At 43.1% G+C, this 17,688-nt stretch overlaps 2 protein-coding genes across 3 annotated transcripts in view; one reads left to right on the top strand and one right to left on the bottom strand.

Moving 5' to 3' along the window:
* Positions 1-2,890, top strand: part of ush2a (Usher syndrome 2A (autosomal recessive, mild)) — a 155,065-nt gene extending 152,175 nt beyond the window's left edge. The window contains exons 91-94 of the mRNA XM_062561810.1: positions 119-206; positions 871-936; positions 1,616-1,816; positions 2,035-2,890. Coding sequence (XP_062417794.1) covers positions 119-206; positions 871-936; positions 1,616-1,816; positions 2,035-2,124 — 445 coding nt within the window. The 3' untranslated portion in view covers positions 2,125-2,890. The remainder of the gene's footprint in view (positions 1-118; positions 207-870; positions 937-1,615; positions 1,817-2,034) is intronic.
* Positions 2,891-4,420: 1,530 nt separating this feature from the next.
* kctd3 (potassium channel tetramerization domain containing 3) lies at positions 4,421-17,100 on the bottom strand. Of its 2 annotated transcripts, XR_009956023.1 has the most exons (20): positions 16,653-17,100; positions 16,348-16,401; positions 15,385-15,430; positions 14,876-14,949; positions 14,699-14,757; positions 13,940-14,020; positions 13,639-13,797; positions 12,928-13,018; positions 12,414-12,604; positions 11,908-12,023; positions 11,556-11,643; positions 11,239-11,355; positions 10,928-11,098; positions 10,418-10,573; positions 10,122-10,218; positions 9,781-9,974; positions 9,519-9,657; positions 9,217-9,339; positions 7,667-8,332; positions 4,421-7,575 (listed from the first exon to the last, which is right to left on the bottom strand). XR_009956023.1 is itself a non-coding variant. In XM_037486042.2 (19 exons), the coding sequence occupies exons 1-19, from the start codon at positions 16,721-16,723 to the stop codon at positions 7,756-7,758; spliced, it is 2,604 nt and encodes an 867-aa protein (XP_037341939.2). In that variant the 5' UTR covers positions 16,724-17,100; the 3' UTR covers positions 4,421-7,755. The 2 variants fall into 2 exon arrangements, 1 of the variants encoding a protein (XP_037341939.2); XM_037486042.2 differs by having other exon boundaries at positions 4,421-8,332.
* Between the last annotated feature and the right edge of the window lie 588 nt (positions 17,101-17,688).

The raw sequence follows: 17,688 nt of genomic DNA, 5'->3' as shown, positions 1-17,688 counted from the left end.
CATAAAGATAAAACTTGCAAAACACAATGCAAAACGAAACACAATCCATGAAAAAGTGGTTTAATCCAAAGGCGAACCAGAACAAAAGGGGGTGAGTGATTTTTTTCTCTCTTTTTAGAGCCCTGAGGAAGAATCCATCGGCCAGAGAGCGCCCCCCGCTGGTCATGCTCCAGAAAACACGGAAGGCTGGGGGAGAGGCGTATATGGTGAGAGGAGTAGAGAGGAAAGGTGCTCAGAGAACGGAACCACCAGATGGTTGAAAGTGCCGAATGCAGTAAGAGAGGCACAGAGGTGTAGTCGGTGTTACTAAGAGGTAAAAGTATGAGAAATTAAAGCAAAGGGGAGAACATGACTCTTTGAAAAGTATTTGGTTTGATTTCTTAAACTCACTAGGCTTATTCAAAACACATCTGAATCCTTTTTTTCTGCAGATTTGACACATTTTATAAAATCATCTCTTTGCAAATGCAGCTTTGTCTTCATTTTTGCGCCACCAGGGGGCGCTGCAAAAACAACTGTTACTGGAAAGCGGTTCTTTGAATAGAAATGAGGTTCTGTGATACCAGTGAGGGACTGGTTCAGTTTTACCAGGTTTTTTAAATGCTTGTATGCCCTCGTTAAATCTTTCCTACTCAAAGAGTTGCGTAACAGAAACATAGCAGTAAAAAATCCTGGATTTAAAGTTTCATTTGTTGGATGTTTATACATAAATCCAACTCTGAAATAGGTTTATACAGCCGTTTTTATCATGCCTATAAAAAAAAGCATTTTAGAAATGGGAAAATTGTACTTTTATTTTCTGTTATATATGTATTCTCTCTCTCTCTCTCTCTCTCTCTCTCTCTCTCCATCTTTCGGTCTCTCTCTCAGAGGCCCTGTCCTGAATTGTGCTCTAAACATCACTCAAGCTCTGTGCTGCTTCCTGACCGTTCCACAGTAAGACTGTTTATATATATATTTACTGTCAAAACCATAAATGTTCATTTTATTGTCCCCCCCTCCCGCAGTGTGACACTGTAGCAGACTGTGTTGAGATCAGCAACGTTATACTTAAAAGCTTCACTGTGTACACTGAGGTAGGGGATTGTGAATTTGTGTGGACGCCTTTCTTTGCATGTTTGTAAATGCATGCTGTGTGTGTGTGTGTGTGTGTGTGTGTGTGTGTGTGTGTGTGTGTGTGTGTGTGTGTGTGTGTGTGTGTGTGTGTGTGTGTGTGTGTGTGTGTGTGTGTGTGTGTGTGTGTGTGTGTGTGTGCGCGCGTGTGCGTGTGAGTGCAATTATTATTACAGTAAGATGTACAGGATGTCGGTTTGTTCACTTTAAAGCACTTTATCTGCAAGTGAACATTGTTTTTTTTACTTTTATCTTAATCTCAAGAAATGGTTCGAGAAAGATTAAGATTTAGTGGGTTTCTGTGATTCTCAGTCCGTCTCCTGTGTGAGCCCAAGGGCCAATCCTTGCTGAGTACTGCCCCCTGCTGATTGTTGATGGAATGACGACTGAGAAACATTTTTATTAAAAAAATAACTAACCCCTTTGATACCATTTCATATTTGAGTGTGAAATATACATATATTTGAATTTCCTATAAATATCTTGTATAAACATTTCTCAGGGTCTGACAGACACAAAGATAGTCGGCAGCAGCTCCCGGTTCAGCCCCATGTCGGTCCTGCGAGTCCCCAGCCAAACAGACCTCAGTCAGGCCTACTCCCAGCATTCCCTGCACCGCAGCGTCAGTCAGCTGATTGACAGGAAGTCACTAATGATGGAGGAAGGAAGCTGGGACAACCCACTGGGACACGATTCTGGACTGGTGAGGATGGAAATATATTTAGATGTTTTATGTTGAAATGACTCTCCTGAAGGATGATTTTATATTAACAGTTGTATCAGTAATACCTGTTGTAAATAATTCATTCAGGTTCTGAGGAATCGGCTCCACTTCACCTCTGTCACTCTGCCGCTCTGTCACCGCTGTGGGCTTTTTAGACTGCTCCAGACCTGATTTTGATCTTGTGTGTTCTCTTTCAGTGTGTGGAGGACGACGAGTTTGTGGACGCCATCAAGTCCTTCAGATCAGGGAAAAAGGAGCTAACCATGTTCACTGACACCCATCTTTAAGATCTCTACGTCTAATCAGGTGCCGCAGTCGAGAATCACACCTAGGAACAACCGATAGGAACAACTCACAACGCCTGAAGTAGGATTTACAAAGTCTTGTTATACGTTAAACAAAATGTTCAATTAAAACAGGCGGGTGTCTTAGCCGACTCCCCGATGGGACTAAAAGTCGTAACTTGAGTATGAATATAGTTCAGATAAGGACTCAGTCAGCTGGGATTTCTTCTCACATAAGAACCAAATCGTATTTGACTGTATTATTTGTCGCTGTCTCCACTTGCCAAATGTTTAGTTTAGTCATTTGTCAAAATGTATCTTATCGGTCCGCTACAGCAGGTTTGCTTCTCCTTATTTGGAACCAAACTCAATTTTAATTTCTATAAAAGGTTTCACATAGTGCCTAGTGAGCTTTGAAAACGCCATCAGCAGCCGTGCTCCATTAGCTGAATAAGACGCATGGCCTTGATGTTTTTCTTCATTATTATAATATTTCATGTGGCTGGGAAACACTGATGTGCCGTCTGATTGTTGTGATTGTGTGACGTCTTTTGGAAGCCCAATCTGAGATTTCTTTTTCTACCATATCAGTTGTTGCCGTAAACTATTTTAGATCAGGAAATTAAGCTTAAGATAAATGTAAATTGGATTTCAGAAATTTGGAATCCAGACACAACACCCAAAATATGTCCTGTATTGATGTTATACAACTTTGTTTAGATTTGGAGTCAACAAGCTAGGCCTGTAATTGTCAAGTTAAACACCATAGAAACAGTATTTTGACAACAGGGTCTTTCATTTTTGTGTAGTGTTACTGAGTGATGATAGTGTTTATGTGTACAAAGTTGAATATTGTTGTAAAAACCTTTTTCCTTTTTACACTGGCAGTATTATTTATGGTTGTTGTTAAAAAAAAGTCTTATTTATAGATGATTCACTGACAAGTGTTTTGGTTTTTTTGAGGGACTATAAACAATTGTAAAGAAAATATTCTTGTTTTTCTCAAATGTTCTTTATTTGAAAATAGTTTGAAATATCAATTTGTGATCAGCACTGGTACATAAGGAACATTTTCAGCATAACTATATTTGCATTATAGTTTCCTTCTTTGGCAACAAACATTTTTGTCCAGTTCTTCTTTCTCAGAAAGAAATTAAAGAATTTCTCCTTAAACTAGTAACTATGCTACACAAGTTTTTATAGTTTTTTACAGTCCAAATGTGTGCAGTGTTCCTAAAAAAGAGAATTAAAACACTTCATAGCACTTTAATATTGTTTAACTCCATTGTGAGAAGCTGCAGCCAAAAATAAGACACAAAAGTACCAATTCTATATGGATGCATGAGGACAGAATATCCATTTGTGAATATTTGTTCCATGAGGACATTAATACGGTGCCTCAGTTCACATTTCCATCAGGAATCGTTTATTGCCATAATATGTCAGACATATAAGGAATTTGACTTGGCGGTTGGTGCATGACGGTACGACAATGACAACAGACAACCTAGTGCAGGAATAAGATAAAAATATAATAAAATGAAATATATGCTGTGGGTTAGTAATCTAAAGCTATGGGTTAGGTTAAGAAATAGGGTTACAATTGAAACATTTTAAAAAAGCGAACAAGTCCTGGAGAGACGGCAGATTGCAGCCAATCACCCTCTCTGCAGAGCTTGGCTGTGGCTGCAGCGTACCACACGTGATGGAGGAGCAGAGGGTGGACTCGATGATGGCCGTGTAGAAGTGCACCATCATCGTCTGAGGCAGGTTGAATTTCTTCAGCTGCCTCAGGAAGAACAACCTCTGCTGAGCCTTCTTGGTGATGGAGCTGATGTTCAGCTCCCACTTGAGGTCCTGGGTGATGATGGAGCCCAGGAAACGGAAGGAATCCACAAGGTGAGGGGGGGAAGGTGGGGCTGTGTACTTCCTGAAATCCACAACCATCTCCACTGTCTTCAGGGGGTTGAGCTCCAGCTTGTTCTGGCTGCAACACGTCACCAGGTGGTCAGACTCCCACCTGTAGGCGGACTCATCCCCACCAGAGATCAGTCCAATGAGGGTGGTGTCATCAGCAAACTTCAGGAGCCTGACGGACTGGTGAGTGGAGGTGGAGCTGTTGGTGTACAGGGAGAAGAGCAGAGGGGTAAGACAGGAAGTCAGTGATCCACTTGCAGGTGGAGTCGGGCACGTGCAGCTGGGAGAGTTTGTCCTGCAGCAGAGACGGATGGGACACAAACAGGATCCCGGCGTAGGTTCCTGGGGAGTCCAGATGCAGGAGGACGAAGTGGAGGACCATGTTCACAGCATCGCCTACAGACCTGTTGGCTCTGTAGGCGAACTGCATTGATCTTAGGCCTAACTGTGAGGCGCAGCTTGATCCATGTGCCTCAGACCGGTCGGCTGAGCCATTAAAAGTACAGCTGTACAGATGTTTAGTTACCACACAGCCACACAGCCAAGCCGGCATCTCCATCGTAACTACGCAGCAGTGGGTTAGTTTTGCCCCTGCATCCCTTAAGGGAACATCACAGCGAGTTTGAAATGAACAAACTGGCAGCAACAAGCGTGCCCTCGCTCAAGGACACCAGTGTGACAAGGGCACTTCCAAAAACATTCACAGCCACATTCACAGCTATTGTCACCCGTGGAGGAGGGAGAGGTTGTGAAAAGAGAGCTTGTGGAGTGATTGTAAGGGACAGTATGGCCCTGAGCTACTAACACACACACACACACACAGGGTTTTATTAAACTCATAAATCACGATGACGACGTCTCCGAGAGGAGACTGTCTGAACGGGAAGGTTAGTGAAATTAAAGCGCTGGGGAGACTCACACACACACACACACACACCTGCGACGCTCAAACAAAACCAAAATGGTGCCTTGCCAGATTATCCATACGAGGAGTACGATTGTTTATTTCAAGGTGAAACTGAAAATGTAGTATTTATTTTATTCATCTACAACCTACACACTTGTGATTTTCCAAGATTAAAACATCTCAGGTCTCAAATACTTTGTCAATGTTTTCAGTTCTTAATGTTGTTGTTGACATTTGCATAGAAAGTTTGATTGAAGTTCATTGAACAAGGTGTTTAAAAAAAAAATTAAACGTATACAGTTTCGCGAGGTTTAGTGAACACAGTTGAAGTTTAATTGCATCGAGACTCTGATGTGTTCAATGTTACATTATATTTGATTATGGGTCGGCATTGTAAATGAAATTACAACAAAATGCAGCATTGTTTACATACATATTGTTAACAATGTTGTACAGGGCAGTTTAAACAAACATATGTATGACTTTTAGCTCGCTAGCATCTGGCCGTCATATAATGTAAACACAGCCAGAGAGCGAACGGTTAAGGACGGACAGTTATGTGCTGAAATAAACTTTATATATTTTATATAAAATAAACACTAGCAATTTACGTTAATAGTCTTAATAGTGCAAGTGCAGATGCAGTTAGGTCCAAAAGCATGGCAATATCAATATAGGCATTTTAGGATTATCAACAATATGTATTGACGACAGTAGTAAGTATCCACACACATTAACACACATTAATGCATCCACATTAGGATTTTGTTTTCAATATGCATGTCCACTTTTCAGACAGTTAATAAGTGTATAAAATTGTACATCTTTGTACAGTCAGGGACGACATGGTCAGTTGATCCGTTAATGTTGAAATAAAAAGCAATAGCTAGAATCAACTTCAAGGCTTATAGCTGCTGGATTTGGCAAGTTATTAATGGTTGTATTTGCCATTTTCACAGTCAAATTCCTAAAGTTGTCCCCTCAATAATTACAAAAGAAGTACCATAGTTTAAGAGCTGGATTTCCTGTTCTTCAGCTAGAGGAAATATCACAGTGAAGAACCAGGTTTATCTGACAAAATAACAAATTAAGGTTGCTGCCATTTGACTTTGTGTTGTTCTTTTAGACCTTCACAACTATATCATAACCAAGATGGACTTTAAAGTCTTCATCTATGTCAAGAGTATGTACAATTTACCATGAGACAACTCATAAAATCTGATTTGGACTTTTGTAAATCTACCAGGACTCGGCTTTACCCAAAGCCGCAGTGGACAGGTCCGTTATGAAGCACCACATTCCTCACAAGCCTTTGGTCAAAATCCTTTTTCAACAATAACGAAAACACACAAACAGGCAACCAACCGTCAAACAAGTTAAATAAGGCACTGCAACAGTCATCCAAAGCAAAACACATAACAATCTGTTTAAACAGGAGTAAAGTGAGTTACCAGGTCCTTCTATCGAGTTGAGTGTAGCTATAGTGTTCAAAAATATAAATAATAATAGTTAGTGTGATCTTGTACAGGCGCCACTGTGGAAACGGACTGAGCTTCGTTGTGTGAACAGTGAATTAATTCTTTGTTTAACACCACAAAGCATTGATTTTTCTTCACTGTATTTTCTTTTCCCTTTTTTCTTCTAATTCACATTTACAGAATATTTTACGAAAAATTGTAGACAGCTGACACTTTGGCTCATCACAGCAGTAAAAGCACAGGTGTCCTGTGGACGCTCAGGGCTATCCGGGACACTCGATGTTGTTTCACCTGTGCGTTTCCTGTTGCCAAGTCAACCTGTTTTCCATTTGTTGAGCAGCACTGAGGCCATTGTGCTACTGCTACAGTAACCTGGCACTCGTAAAGATGTGTCCTTCAACAATAAGAAAACACGGGGTCTGTGGCTGCAGCGAAGGGGTTCAAGTAGCTGCCAAGGCTCCGGCTCCTAGATTGCACAGGTTGTCATAGATACTTCACATTAGTGTGAGCTTTCGAAAGGGGCAAAATCCTGAAACCATTCGTCAGTCAATTGTTTGGTCACTCAAAAAAAACCGTTAATTGACACAAATAGAAATACATCTTTTTAAATGTAGTGATTTGCATTGTTTTTGGCTTATATCTTGATAATAACAATATGTTTTAGTTGGATGCACAAGTAAGCCTGAATAGTTTGCATCAGGTTCTGAAGAAAATGATTCCTCCGACTGAACGTTAAAATATTTATCAGAAATACAAACTGTGACTCTGTAAATTCCATTTTGCTTCCATGATCTGTTTAAGGGCCTCAGAAGATAAAGAGCTCATTAAATAGATTAACCCCAATTCTATTTCTTGTACTGTGCTTGCTTGTTTTGTCACTTTAATTTACCTGAACCTTGGTGAGTTAAGCCAGCGATGTAAAGCTTGTGCTTCAACCATGATGGCACCGTGCCAACCATGCAGTCACTGTCCCCCGGCATCTGTTCCACCGACAGAAACTGAGTAGTAGGAGCTCCAGTCGTTCCCAGCGGATTTTACAATAAAACTTCTAAAATCCTCTACTTCACCAAAACTGATATTTGTCGCCGGTTGCGATGGTGTTCTGCACTGGGATTTTGCAACTTCTCCTTCATGTCCGAAGGAGGACTGCTTCTGTAATTAAAAAGGTAAGACACCGATGAGTTGCACTGAAAAAAAAAAAAAAGAGCCGAGGGAGACCAGTCCCAAAACAAGAAGGACCTACATCCTGGACCACATGTCAGTCCCATTCCTCCCTTCCTGCGAATCCTTGGACTCGTCCACGAGGCCATAGATCAAACGCGGTGAGCACGGTCACAGGCTGCTGTCCTGATTGGACGTTTCTGGGGCGAGCTTCCTGTGTCGGGGGGAGGAGGCCAGAGACAGTTTGGTTGGGGAGGGGGAGGCAGTGGAAGACGAGTCGCTGCCACCGCCGTCGGACCCGGAGGGGAGCGAGGTAAGGTGGGGGACAGGGGGAGCCCGCTTTCTCCCCAGAAAGCCGCCTTCCAGCACTCCCCTCTTTTTCACACCCCCCTCCGCCTTCACTCCTTCTCCGCCTGATCCCTCTCCCTCCTCTGGTTGAGGGGGAACCTTCCGCCTGACGTCGCCTCCGGGGATTGGGCTGTTGGGAGCTTGTCGCGGAGACTCCGGACCGCTTTCAGACTTCAGCCCGAGGAAACTAGCAGTCGTCATGGCTCCGGTTATGGTGTTCGAGCTTGAGCTGGCCGTTCGGCAGGCCCAGAACTCCATAGCCGTGGCTCTCCTCTCGCTGTCATCAGACCCAAAGTCACACAGCGAGCGGCGGGCGTCGATGGCGTGGCCGGGGACCTGTGCGCTCTGCTGACCTGTGCTGTCCAGGACGCCTCGACTCAGGCTGAAGTTCTGGAAGTCTCTGTTGAAAGAAAGATGGATGGAGTCACACACAGGTGGATGGATGCATGATCAAAACGGCAGAAATCTACAGCTCTGCATACATGTAAACGGCATTTCAGATTGTTATTTCATATCTGTCACACAGGTCATTTTCTGTGAGGCTTGGAGATGCCTCCACCTCATTTGCTTCTCTGTTCTGTGGTGTCCCTCAGGGGTCTAGATTGGGTCCACTTCTATTCACCATATACATGCTGCCCCTAGGCCACATCATTCGACAACATAACGCAGAGTTTCATTGTTACGCAGATACACAACTTTACATCCCTATTAAGCCTGGTACCGCTACCACGTCCTGCATCATGTCCTGCCTTACTGATATTAGAAATTGGATGTCAAAGAATTTTTGGGAGTTAAGTGATTCAAAATGAGAGGTTGTTATTAACGAGCTGCGTTGCAGCTGTGTGAAGGACTGTGCACGCTATCAACAAATGTTCGACATGAAGCAGCATTATTTTTATGCACACCCAGCTTCATCAATGGCTTCCTGGGGCCTGTCAACTGCCAGGGAAAGAGGGCCGCTAAATGAGCTTCACTAGCTAGGGACCCTGCAATGGGAGGTAAGAGATTTTGTGACCACACGTTGCAAAGACCTGGCTATTTCCTGTCCTCCCGGATCAGCAGTTGGGACGAGGAGAGGTGGACTCTGTTTCCCACCGTGATGCTTAGTGACCGGCAAAGTTCCCCAGTTAGCAGTTTGTTATGTTAATGTTATCTAGAGGGAGTTCCCCAGTGTTTTTGAGGCTGCTGTCTACATTCTTCTGGAAAAATAAACACCAAGTCTTGCTTTGTGTTTTGAAATATGGGTCGACATGAATTTGCGATGTAGCACAAATGTGATTTCACCTGTAGCTGTGGAAGGACTCAGTCCGTCGAGCACGGGCCAGCAAGGGGCTTTCCCTGTAGGGTCGCACAGCTCCGTAAGTAGCCGGGCTTTCAGAAATGGGTTCCTGAGCTTGTAACTGGAGACTGGGGGAAATAAAAGACATAAGAACTTTAACACTTTACACACTGCATTTTAGTATAGGGGATAATATTTATTATTGCACAATAGACTGCTCCTTATTTGTGTATACGTGTGTGTATTTGTAGTGATAATTAGGAATAGGATGGGTTGAGTGTAGTTTTATTAATGTGGTCTCTCTAACCTCGAGCAGGACTCTCTGAGTCGTGTTTGGTGCAGCATGGATGGGGCGGGGCTGATATTTGGTGTGGCACAGCGGGAGGTGCTAAGATCACACTGATCCAACAGCTGCAGTAGCTCTTCCTCTGTAGGCCCACCTGCATCTGTCAAACACGTTCAGTATTCAAATCATCAAGAAAAATATACAATTTGATGGTGGGTGGAGTAGTTCAATGTATATTCAGAATATCAGATACACTTGCTTCTTTCTCCTCGAATCTCCTCACCCTCTCTCTTCCTCTCCTCTCCTTTAATAGCGGTGTCCATCGCAGTGGTCAGGTCCCACATCTGGATGCTTCCGTTGCCGTGACCAGTGAACAGATAGCGGCGAGGTCGCGACCCCATGCGGCTCGAACCCTCACACTCCCGCACCATAAAGCAAGAGATGGTGGTCACGTCCACTGACTGCACTTCACAGATCCTGCGATAACACACACACACACAAACATGTACATGTAGCGTACATGTAGTTCCATTTCAATGAGACAATCCTGACATTTATTACAAAAGACAAAGTTAGATAAAAAGAGGAATGGTGAAAGAGGAAGACAGATGATGATTACGGTACCTCTTTCCAGTAGAGGAGAGCCTTACAAACAGTTTGTTGGTGATGGGGATCACCTTCTGTATGAAAACCTGCTGATCGTCTCTCTCTCCAAAGGGACCTTAGAGCAGAAAACACAACACTTCTTTACCTGCAGACCAGCCTGGATTTAAAATAACATTAGCGCTGGGTTTGTTTCTAGTAGGTGATCGCTCCACTTTTGTGTCTCTAAGGCTGATGGACTGGTGGCCCTTTAACTTGTGTTGCCAGTATTTTGTGTGTGTCAATATTTCCTTCTCTCCTCTTCCGTACTCTCTCACCAATATCATTCCCAGAGCCGTAGCTCCCATGGCTCTCAGTCTCCTCCAGGGATAGTATTTTGAACGAAGCCAGAGGGGTGGAGCCAGGCTGGGTGGAGATCATCCCTCTGAATCGGGTCACTGTCCACGTCCGCACGTGGTTGTTGTCTGCACACACTGACATGCATAAAAACAACACAATATATCAATCACAAGTATACACCCAGGGGTGTAACAGAGAGCACAGTAAATCAGAGAAGAATATTGTTGCACACAGTCTGCACTAGTATTATTATCTCAGATATTAGCGCTCCGGTTCCCTCTGTGTACAGAAATCTATTTGTCTAACGCTCAGTCCACTGCTTGTGTTGCTGTGGCCAGCCGTCCTTACTGCATGCAGTTTGCCTTTTATAATTGCCTGGATGTTTCATTTCAATAAAATACAACTTCAAACAGAAAAGGGTTGTGGAGGCAGCAGTCCCACACTACTTGTGCAGGAAGTGTGTTTCTGGTGTAATCCTCCTTCCTCACCTGATACCAGATGTTTCTCAGAGAGCATAATCTTTGTCACCGGGCTCCTGTGCACAGTGAATGTCTGAAAAAGCTGTGGGCCCGATCCCACCGTCTCCGGGTGTTGCACAATCACTCTCACTGCACCGCTGCTAGTCCCATAGGCTATCTCTATCCAGTTCCCACTCACACCTGAGAGAATGGAGCAGGAGGAGGAGGAGGTGGGGGGAGATATGAAACAGTATAAAAAGGAAAGAATACAGGCAAGCATATGCAGGAATAACATTCAAACAATTTCTCAATTTTTAAATGAGTAAAACTAGTGAACTGACTGGTTTTGGGTGTGAGGTAGACAGACAGCGCAGTGATTGCATCATTTGAAGGGTCATGATAAAGTTCTGTCACTAGAAGATCATTATCCTTCATCCTCAGAGGAAACTTTTGCATGTCTGAAAAGAAGACATTCACAAGATGTTGATGCAGATCCAGTATCCAAGGAAATAATTGCTGTTGTTGACAAACAAGTCTCCAAAGTACTTTTTAATAGCACTTGATTAGCAACAACAATTAACTTCACACACATTCTTTAAATTGAACGTCAGACAGGAGATGTGTACACACGTCAGTGTTTGTATAAAGATGTGTGTACCTATGTAGTAGATAGAGCCATTGTTGCAGCCCAGTAGTAGGAAGGAGCCCGCTGTGTCACAACTAGTAATAGGAACCACGTCTTGAACCTTAAACAAAGCGAAACAAAGAAGTGAACTTGTTAATCATTGCCGTGTCAATCTGTGAAATTGCAATCCCTGAATTAAAACCACACATACCGCAAAGTGCACGGACTTCAATTAATGGTACATTTTTCAATAAACACACATTTATTAACTTTGGTTCACTTAATCAGCAAAATATTAAAACACAATCAAACAATCAAAGACTCAGCACGCCTCCACCCCCCCTCTCTCTACTTCTAACCCACACAAACACTCACACACCCTTACCTGCCAGTGCTGTGTGACCGCATTCCACACCCCAACCTTCCCTGTGTGGCTGGTAGCCACCAGCTGGTTCCCAATAAAGAATAGATCATCCACAGGCACACCGAGAGTGAATACACCTGAAGTGGTGGGGGGGAAGGAGTTAGCGGGGGTATTAAAAACTGAGTCACAGAGATGGCAGGATGTCAAACGGGGTCACAAATTAGCAAAGGAGTACGTAGACACAAGACTTCATAAACGTTTTCTTTGGACTTTGAGTTTTTGAACTTCTGTAGATACTGTTGCATTCAATTGGGACATACTGCTTTTTAATATTGCGCCTTTTATTTTGACCCCTATTGCTTATATATGCATGGCATGGAGAATTATGGGTCTGAAAAGGTTGATTAACTTTAAAATCCAACCTGTTGCAGTAGGACAGTATTTTTAAAAACTGCATTTAAACTATGTTTTGGGAAAAACCAAACTTTGTTTCTGGAATACTAAAAGTGGTAGTGTGGTGTGTTTACCGATCTCATTTCCACTGCCTCCGTCTTGAATGCTCCAGAGGATGATGTTGCTCTCAGAGGAGGCGGCCACCATCTTGTCTTTGTCTCCATGCGGGCCGCCCACCACTTTGGCATTAAGGGCGATGCGTTCAATGGTACAGTCGAGGTAGGGGGAAGAAAACACCTGCTGCCATCCAGAAGATTCCTTTATCCTGTAGCGAGATCACACAAAGACAAACATCAACATCGGCTTTTGTTCTTAACCAGATTGTGTGTTTTAAACTTTAAATGTTTAAAACCAAATTACATTTTGTTCTGGACTTGTCTGTTTAATAAACAGTTCTCTAATTTGGCAGAAGCTGAAAAGAGACAAAGCTCCTTTGCACACAGCCGTTACAGGTATAAAATAGTTATGTGAGAAATGTGAGACAACCGATGAGGACTCTTTCCATCATAAATAATTTAACGTTTCCCCCCTTATGAACTATAGAGCGGCTGATAAACGTTTGAACCAACCATGTTGGGGCAGAATTACCTGTAGCAGATGACAAAATGTGCGTAAGCTGCTACAATCCAGTTGTGGTGTCCAGCTATAATCAACACTTTCCTCGGATCAATCACAGGACCTGCACACAGACACACAATAAGAATGAAATCCCACCTTTTCGTTGCCTGATAATCCGACTTTATATCCCTTTCTCTGCATTATTGACTAAAATGTGTATGTGTTTGAAAGTGCTAGAACTAGAAGAAAAAAATCCTTCTGCATCAGTACCGTAACCATGCACTCTATTGTAGCTGTAAAGTCATCCTCAAGTAGGCCGATGTGAAACTAGGCTACCCTCAGTAAGCGTACTAAAAGGATGTGTCGGGTTGCATTAGCTGCAGCAATAATACAGACTCAGAAACACACGCACACGTGGGGAAGCATAACAGTACATGAATTGTGCTCTCTTCCTGTCATGATCATGTAGGAAACAGACAAAAGTCAGCCATGCCAGCCATACTCGCACATGTGGTAAATGGCAGACACAAGGCACAGAGTGCTGCAGGGTCGCTGTCAAAATAACAGACAAGCAGCTACATTTTCTGCTTTCTATTCTGTGCTAAGATGAAGCATGTGCTGCAATGGAGGCCTAGCACATTCCCACAACTGCCAAAGGCATGTGTATATAATCTACAGATTACCAACATTATCAATCTTTTAAATTGGGACACCGTCCTGGGCCTGGCTTAGGTTTCTCACCCAGTTTTTGGTTGTCATCTATTCCAGGTGAGCCAGAGAGGGAAGGGTGAGGAGGGGGGCCGACACGGGTGAAGCCCTCTGCTCCACTTGGACCCGGCTGTTCATCAGAGGGAGGCCCAGAGGCTGCCAGGGCAGCGCTGGACTTACGGGCAGGAACGACTGTCAGGGGACATTACACGGGCATTTATGAAGAGAAACCTTGTTGCAGGTTATTTCCTTCCAGCAGCTTAACTTGAGTTAAATGTTTTATCAACTGGTTTACTGAATTTTCAGTACATGTTGTGAATCACTCGGTCTTTACCTGGGGGCGGCAGGTAACCATGGAAGAGAACACTACCACACGATGAGCGGTCCAGTTCCTCACACAGCAGCAAGCGGCGCACTGCCACACACACACACACACACACACACTTGGGTGAGCCCATGATGACCAAAGTAAGATAGATGATAAACAAGAACAACTATTTAGAGAATGTAATGGATGATTTACCAATGGTTATACATTTTATTTTCAATTTTTTTCATAATTCGTGTTGAAGAAATTCTCCTTATGTTCTCTGGATTTAATCTGATACGACTGATTAGATCCTCTCTTTAAGTTGAAACAATGCATCGTCAATTAAATTAAGTAATTCCTTTGCATTGTATCATATCGTATGCATAGCAAAGGATTTCAAGCAGGTGATCCGTTTTTACAAAAGGTAACTTCCACAAGTACAGACAATGAAGGGAAGTGATCACTGAAACAGGAAGTAAAATATTAGGATGGAGTACATGGAACAAACAGTAATACTTTTCATTGGTCAAATGGTATTTAAAGCAAGAATAACTTTCCCGTTTATCGACAGGTCCCTTGTACTTAACTGTTCAAACTGTACCCTGAAAGTCCACATGCACAGCTGGTACTCAGTACCTGATGTTGTAAAAATGATTGGCTGCAGAACACACTTGATGTAAGACCTCACAAGGTTTCTATAATGTATCTAATGTGTGTATCACTTGTGCTAAAAACATTGCTGTCTGCATCAATTTCCTCCAAAAAGTCTATAAAGTAACACACCTAGAGGGGTTATTCCATAAAACTCTGCTTCATGTCGCAGGACGCTGATGTTGACCCCCCTACAGAAAAAGAAATAGTAGCAGAAGTATTCAGTAAGACGCTGCCTACGACTCAACATAATCTCTTCCAAAAATAAACATTCTGAGATATGTCCTGAAAGGGAAAGGGACTCCTTACCGCAGGTCCAATTCTTTGGTTCGGAGAAAATTCAAAATTGGTGCGAAAGCTGTGGGGTCTCTGTCGATAAATATCTGGAAGTGGAGGAACACATTAAAATGCTATTGCAGGTCGTAATTCACCACTAAAAGAATTGTTTGCAATAATCAGGGGCAGGTCTTATTTTCTGACATTGAAAGAAAATTGTGGGATTAATCTGGGATTAAAAATGATCATCACTTGTATTTCTACACAAAACAGAACATTATCTAACCAAAGGAAAGCGGAAGAAAGTCAGCAGTGACACGTTGACTGTGGGTGTAAGCCACAGAATCAGTCGAATATGGTATCCAATGGTATAATGACATAGATATTGTCTGTAGCCAGTTAATCTGAGGGTGATGCATCACGTTTCAGGAGGTTCGTCAGAACAAAATGTAATGTCCTCTCTGCTGGAAGCATTTCCAAGTTGTGTTGTGTGGGGATGCTGTCGTAGTTTTAGATAAAGAAACAACAGAGGCTTTACTTACAGCTCCAGTTTCATCACGAAGCGTGGATATCCTTCCACTTAGCAAACTGGAAAACACACACACACACACACACACGCGATTTAACCCACAGACCTCTCCGTTTACACTTACCAGTCTTGTTAACTCTGCTTGAAGGCAACACACAAGCTGTTTGCAGAGTGATTCTGTACTACAGATTAGTGCTGCATCAGCATCTGCTGCAAGTATGTATGAAGAGTGACTTTACATCGACTGCACACCGCAGACAGCTGGGGCCCGAGAGACTGACAGGCTGGGAGGCCGACAGGTGCGCAGGCAGGCAGGTTGACCGGCATTTAGCACTACTAGGTCAGCTTTTGTCAAACTGTGAGCTCACGTTGTTGGAGTTTGTTACGACTGTGGTGTTTGCCCGGCCCAAAGAGGCCTCACACCCAAATAACTCACCAGATACTTATGAAAACACTCAGGGATGCCGAAACATGAACTCACTCTGCATATTAAAAATAAATATACGTTTGCCAAACAGGGATGACTATCTCGATGTTCACATGTAATATCGGATCAATACAAATCAAAGACATAGCATTCACCTCAAGAATTTCAAAAAATTAAAATACATTAATAAAAGTAGCGCAGTTAACTTGATTTACTCCCGTCTTCCAATCCTTACAATGGTTGGGGTAGGAAGCAAGAGATATACAAGATAATGGACTACTGCTTCTTTAAATTCATTATATAATAACATTTTTGGTTCATCCAGTTGAGTCCGTGTTAGTCGGGTTTAAGTCAGCTTTGAAATGTGTACAGTGTATCAAAACACTTGCTGGGGTTATGCGGACAGATTCAGTTCCATCTTTGCCACACACAGCAAAATGTGCCTCACGCTCTCAACTTACAATTGATTCTTCAGAAATCTAATCTTGTACAGGCAGTCAAGATCGTGTTTCTAAAAATAGGGCCAACTGCTGACAACCGTAAACCCACCTTGAGAAGAACGAGTCCGGGATCCACATCAGAGTCTGCCTGGAGGTGCTGAACCTAGAACACAATTATCACAAAAGTGTGAAGGACAATCTAAGGGCAGTGAATAACGATGCTAGAGAGATGACACACGTGCGCGTGTGTGAGTGCGCGTGTATGTGAGAGAGAGAGAGAGGGGGAGAGAGAGAGTATACACATCCATGCGCGGTCATGCAGAGTATCATCACACAGGTTAATTAACGTTACGCTGCTCATATTTCCCAAATGGTGACCATCATCATTCGGGCTGTCCTGTTGACGAAGCTCACCTTGTCCCACCGACGTTCAACTGGATGATCTCTCCCATCCCGGACGTTAGGTTGTTGTCATTCGTAGCCATGACCGAACCAATGGGCCGTCGTACGGAAAAAAGAAGTCACCGTTCCGTTATCACTGTGTCCGTTACTGTCACGAGAGCTAGCTTGCTACGGCTCGTCTTCCAAACATAGCCGATGTCCCGACTCTCCCCGGCCGCACAACCTCTCCCCTCGCTCCACCTTCCATAAAATATCCGTTACATACGGACGGCGTCGGTGTCGTTGAGCCTCCGCATAGTGGGCGAGGAGACACGGCGGGCCTCCTTATGAAATGGGAAGACACACGAGAATGCTTTTATTTTCCAGCGAACCTGTTTTCATCACTGTCTCGCATGTACATCGTGGATAACATCTTGCGCAGAATATCAGCAACGTGAAACAGCTGTACAAAGTCGAGACAAGAGAGTTCACCTCCGACAACTTCCGTTTTCGCTTAAACGACGTAGGTTGGCCCCATACAATTTGTTTTTTAAAGTAATAGGTTTGTTCACAATGGTAATATAACATACCATGTATGAGTTTGCGGTTTTTAAAAACAAATAAGGTAAACGTATTTCATGCAGAACTTGCAAACATGTTAACGTCCACTTGTGCTACGTGATGTTAACGTTAAACCCCAATGACAATGGAGGCAAAACATTTAGTGGAACTTCGAACTGTGTCAAAACAATTGTATTTATTAACACATGACTTGACTTGACATAGGAGACAAATCTTAAGTATGAATGCCCTTGTAAATTCATGATACCCAAATACGTTGGTTAAACTGCTACCGTTAACATCTCAATGTCCTCCACGGTCAGAAAAATTAAACCGCAAGAACGATTTCCGCGGCGTGCTGGGGAAGTAGAGAAGAAGAAAAGGTGGGCGTTTCTGCACCCGGGACGAGCCAATCAAAGCAGGGGGTCGTTATTGTATCTTGATTGTTCTTCGAGATATTTCTTTCTTTATATAACGTTACATTTTTATAAAACTGACTTTTGAGATT

Source organism: Pungitius pungitius, chromosome 4 (genome assembly GCF_949316345.1).
Source record: "Pungitius pungitius chromosome 4, fPunPun2.1, whole genome shotgun sequence".
NCBI lineage: Eukaryota > Metazoa > Chordata > Actinopteri > Perciformes > Gasterosteidae > Pungitius > Pungitius pungitius.
The sequence above is the reverse complement of the archived record's forward strand: the minus strand, read 5'-3'. Positions and strand labels throughout refer to the sequence as shown.

Coding starts and splice junctions, on each gene's coding strand:
- kctd3 (XM_037486042.2), bottom strand. CDS start 16,723: ATGGCTACGAATGACAACAACCTAACGTCCGGGATGGGAGAGATCATC. Junction 15,431..16,347: donor CCGGACTCGTTCTTCTCAAG/GTGGGTTTACGG, acceptor TGTGTTTTCCAG/TTTGCTAAGTGGAAGGATAT. Junction 11,356..11,555: donor TGGCTCTATCTACTACATAG/GTACACACATCT, acceptor TCTTCTTTTCAG/ACATGCAAAAGTTTCCTCTG.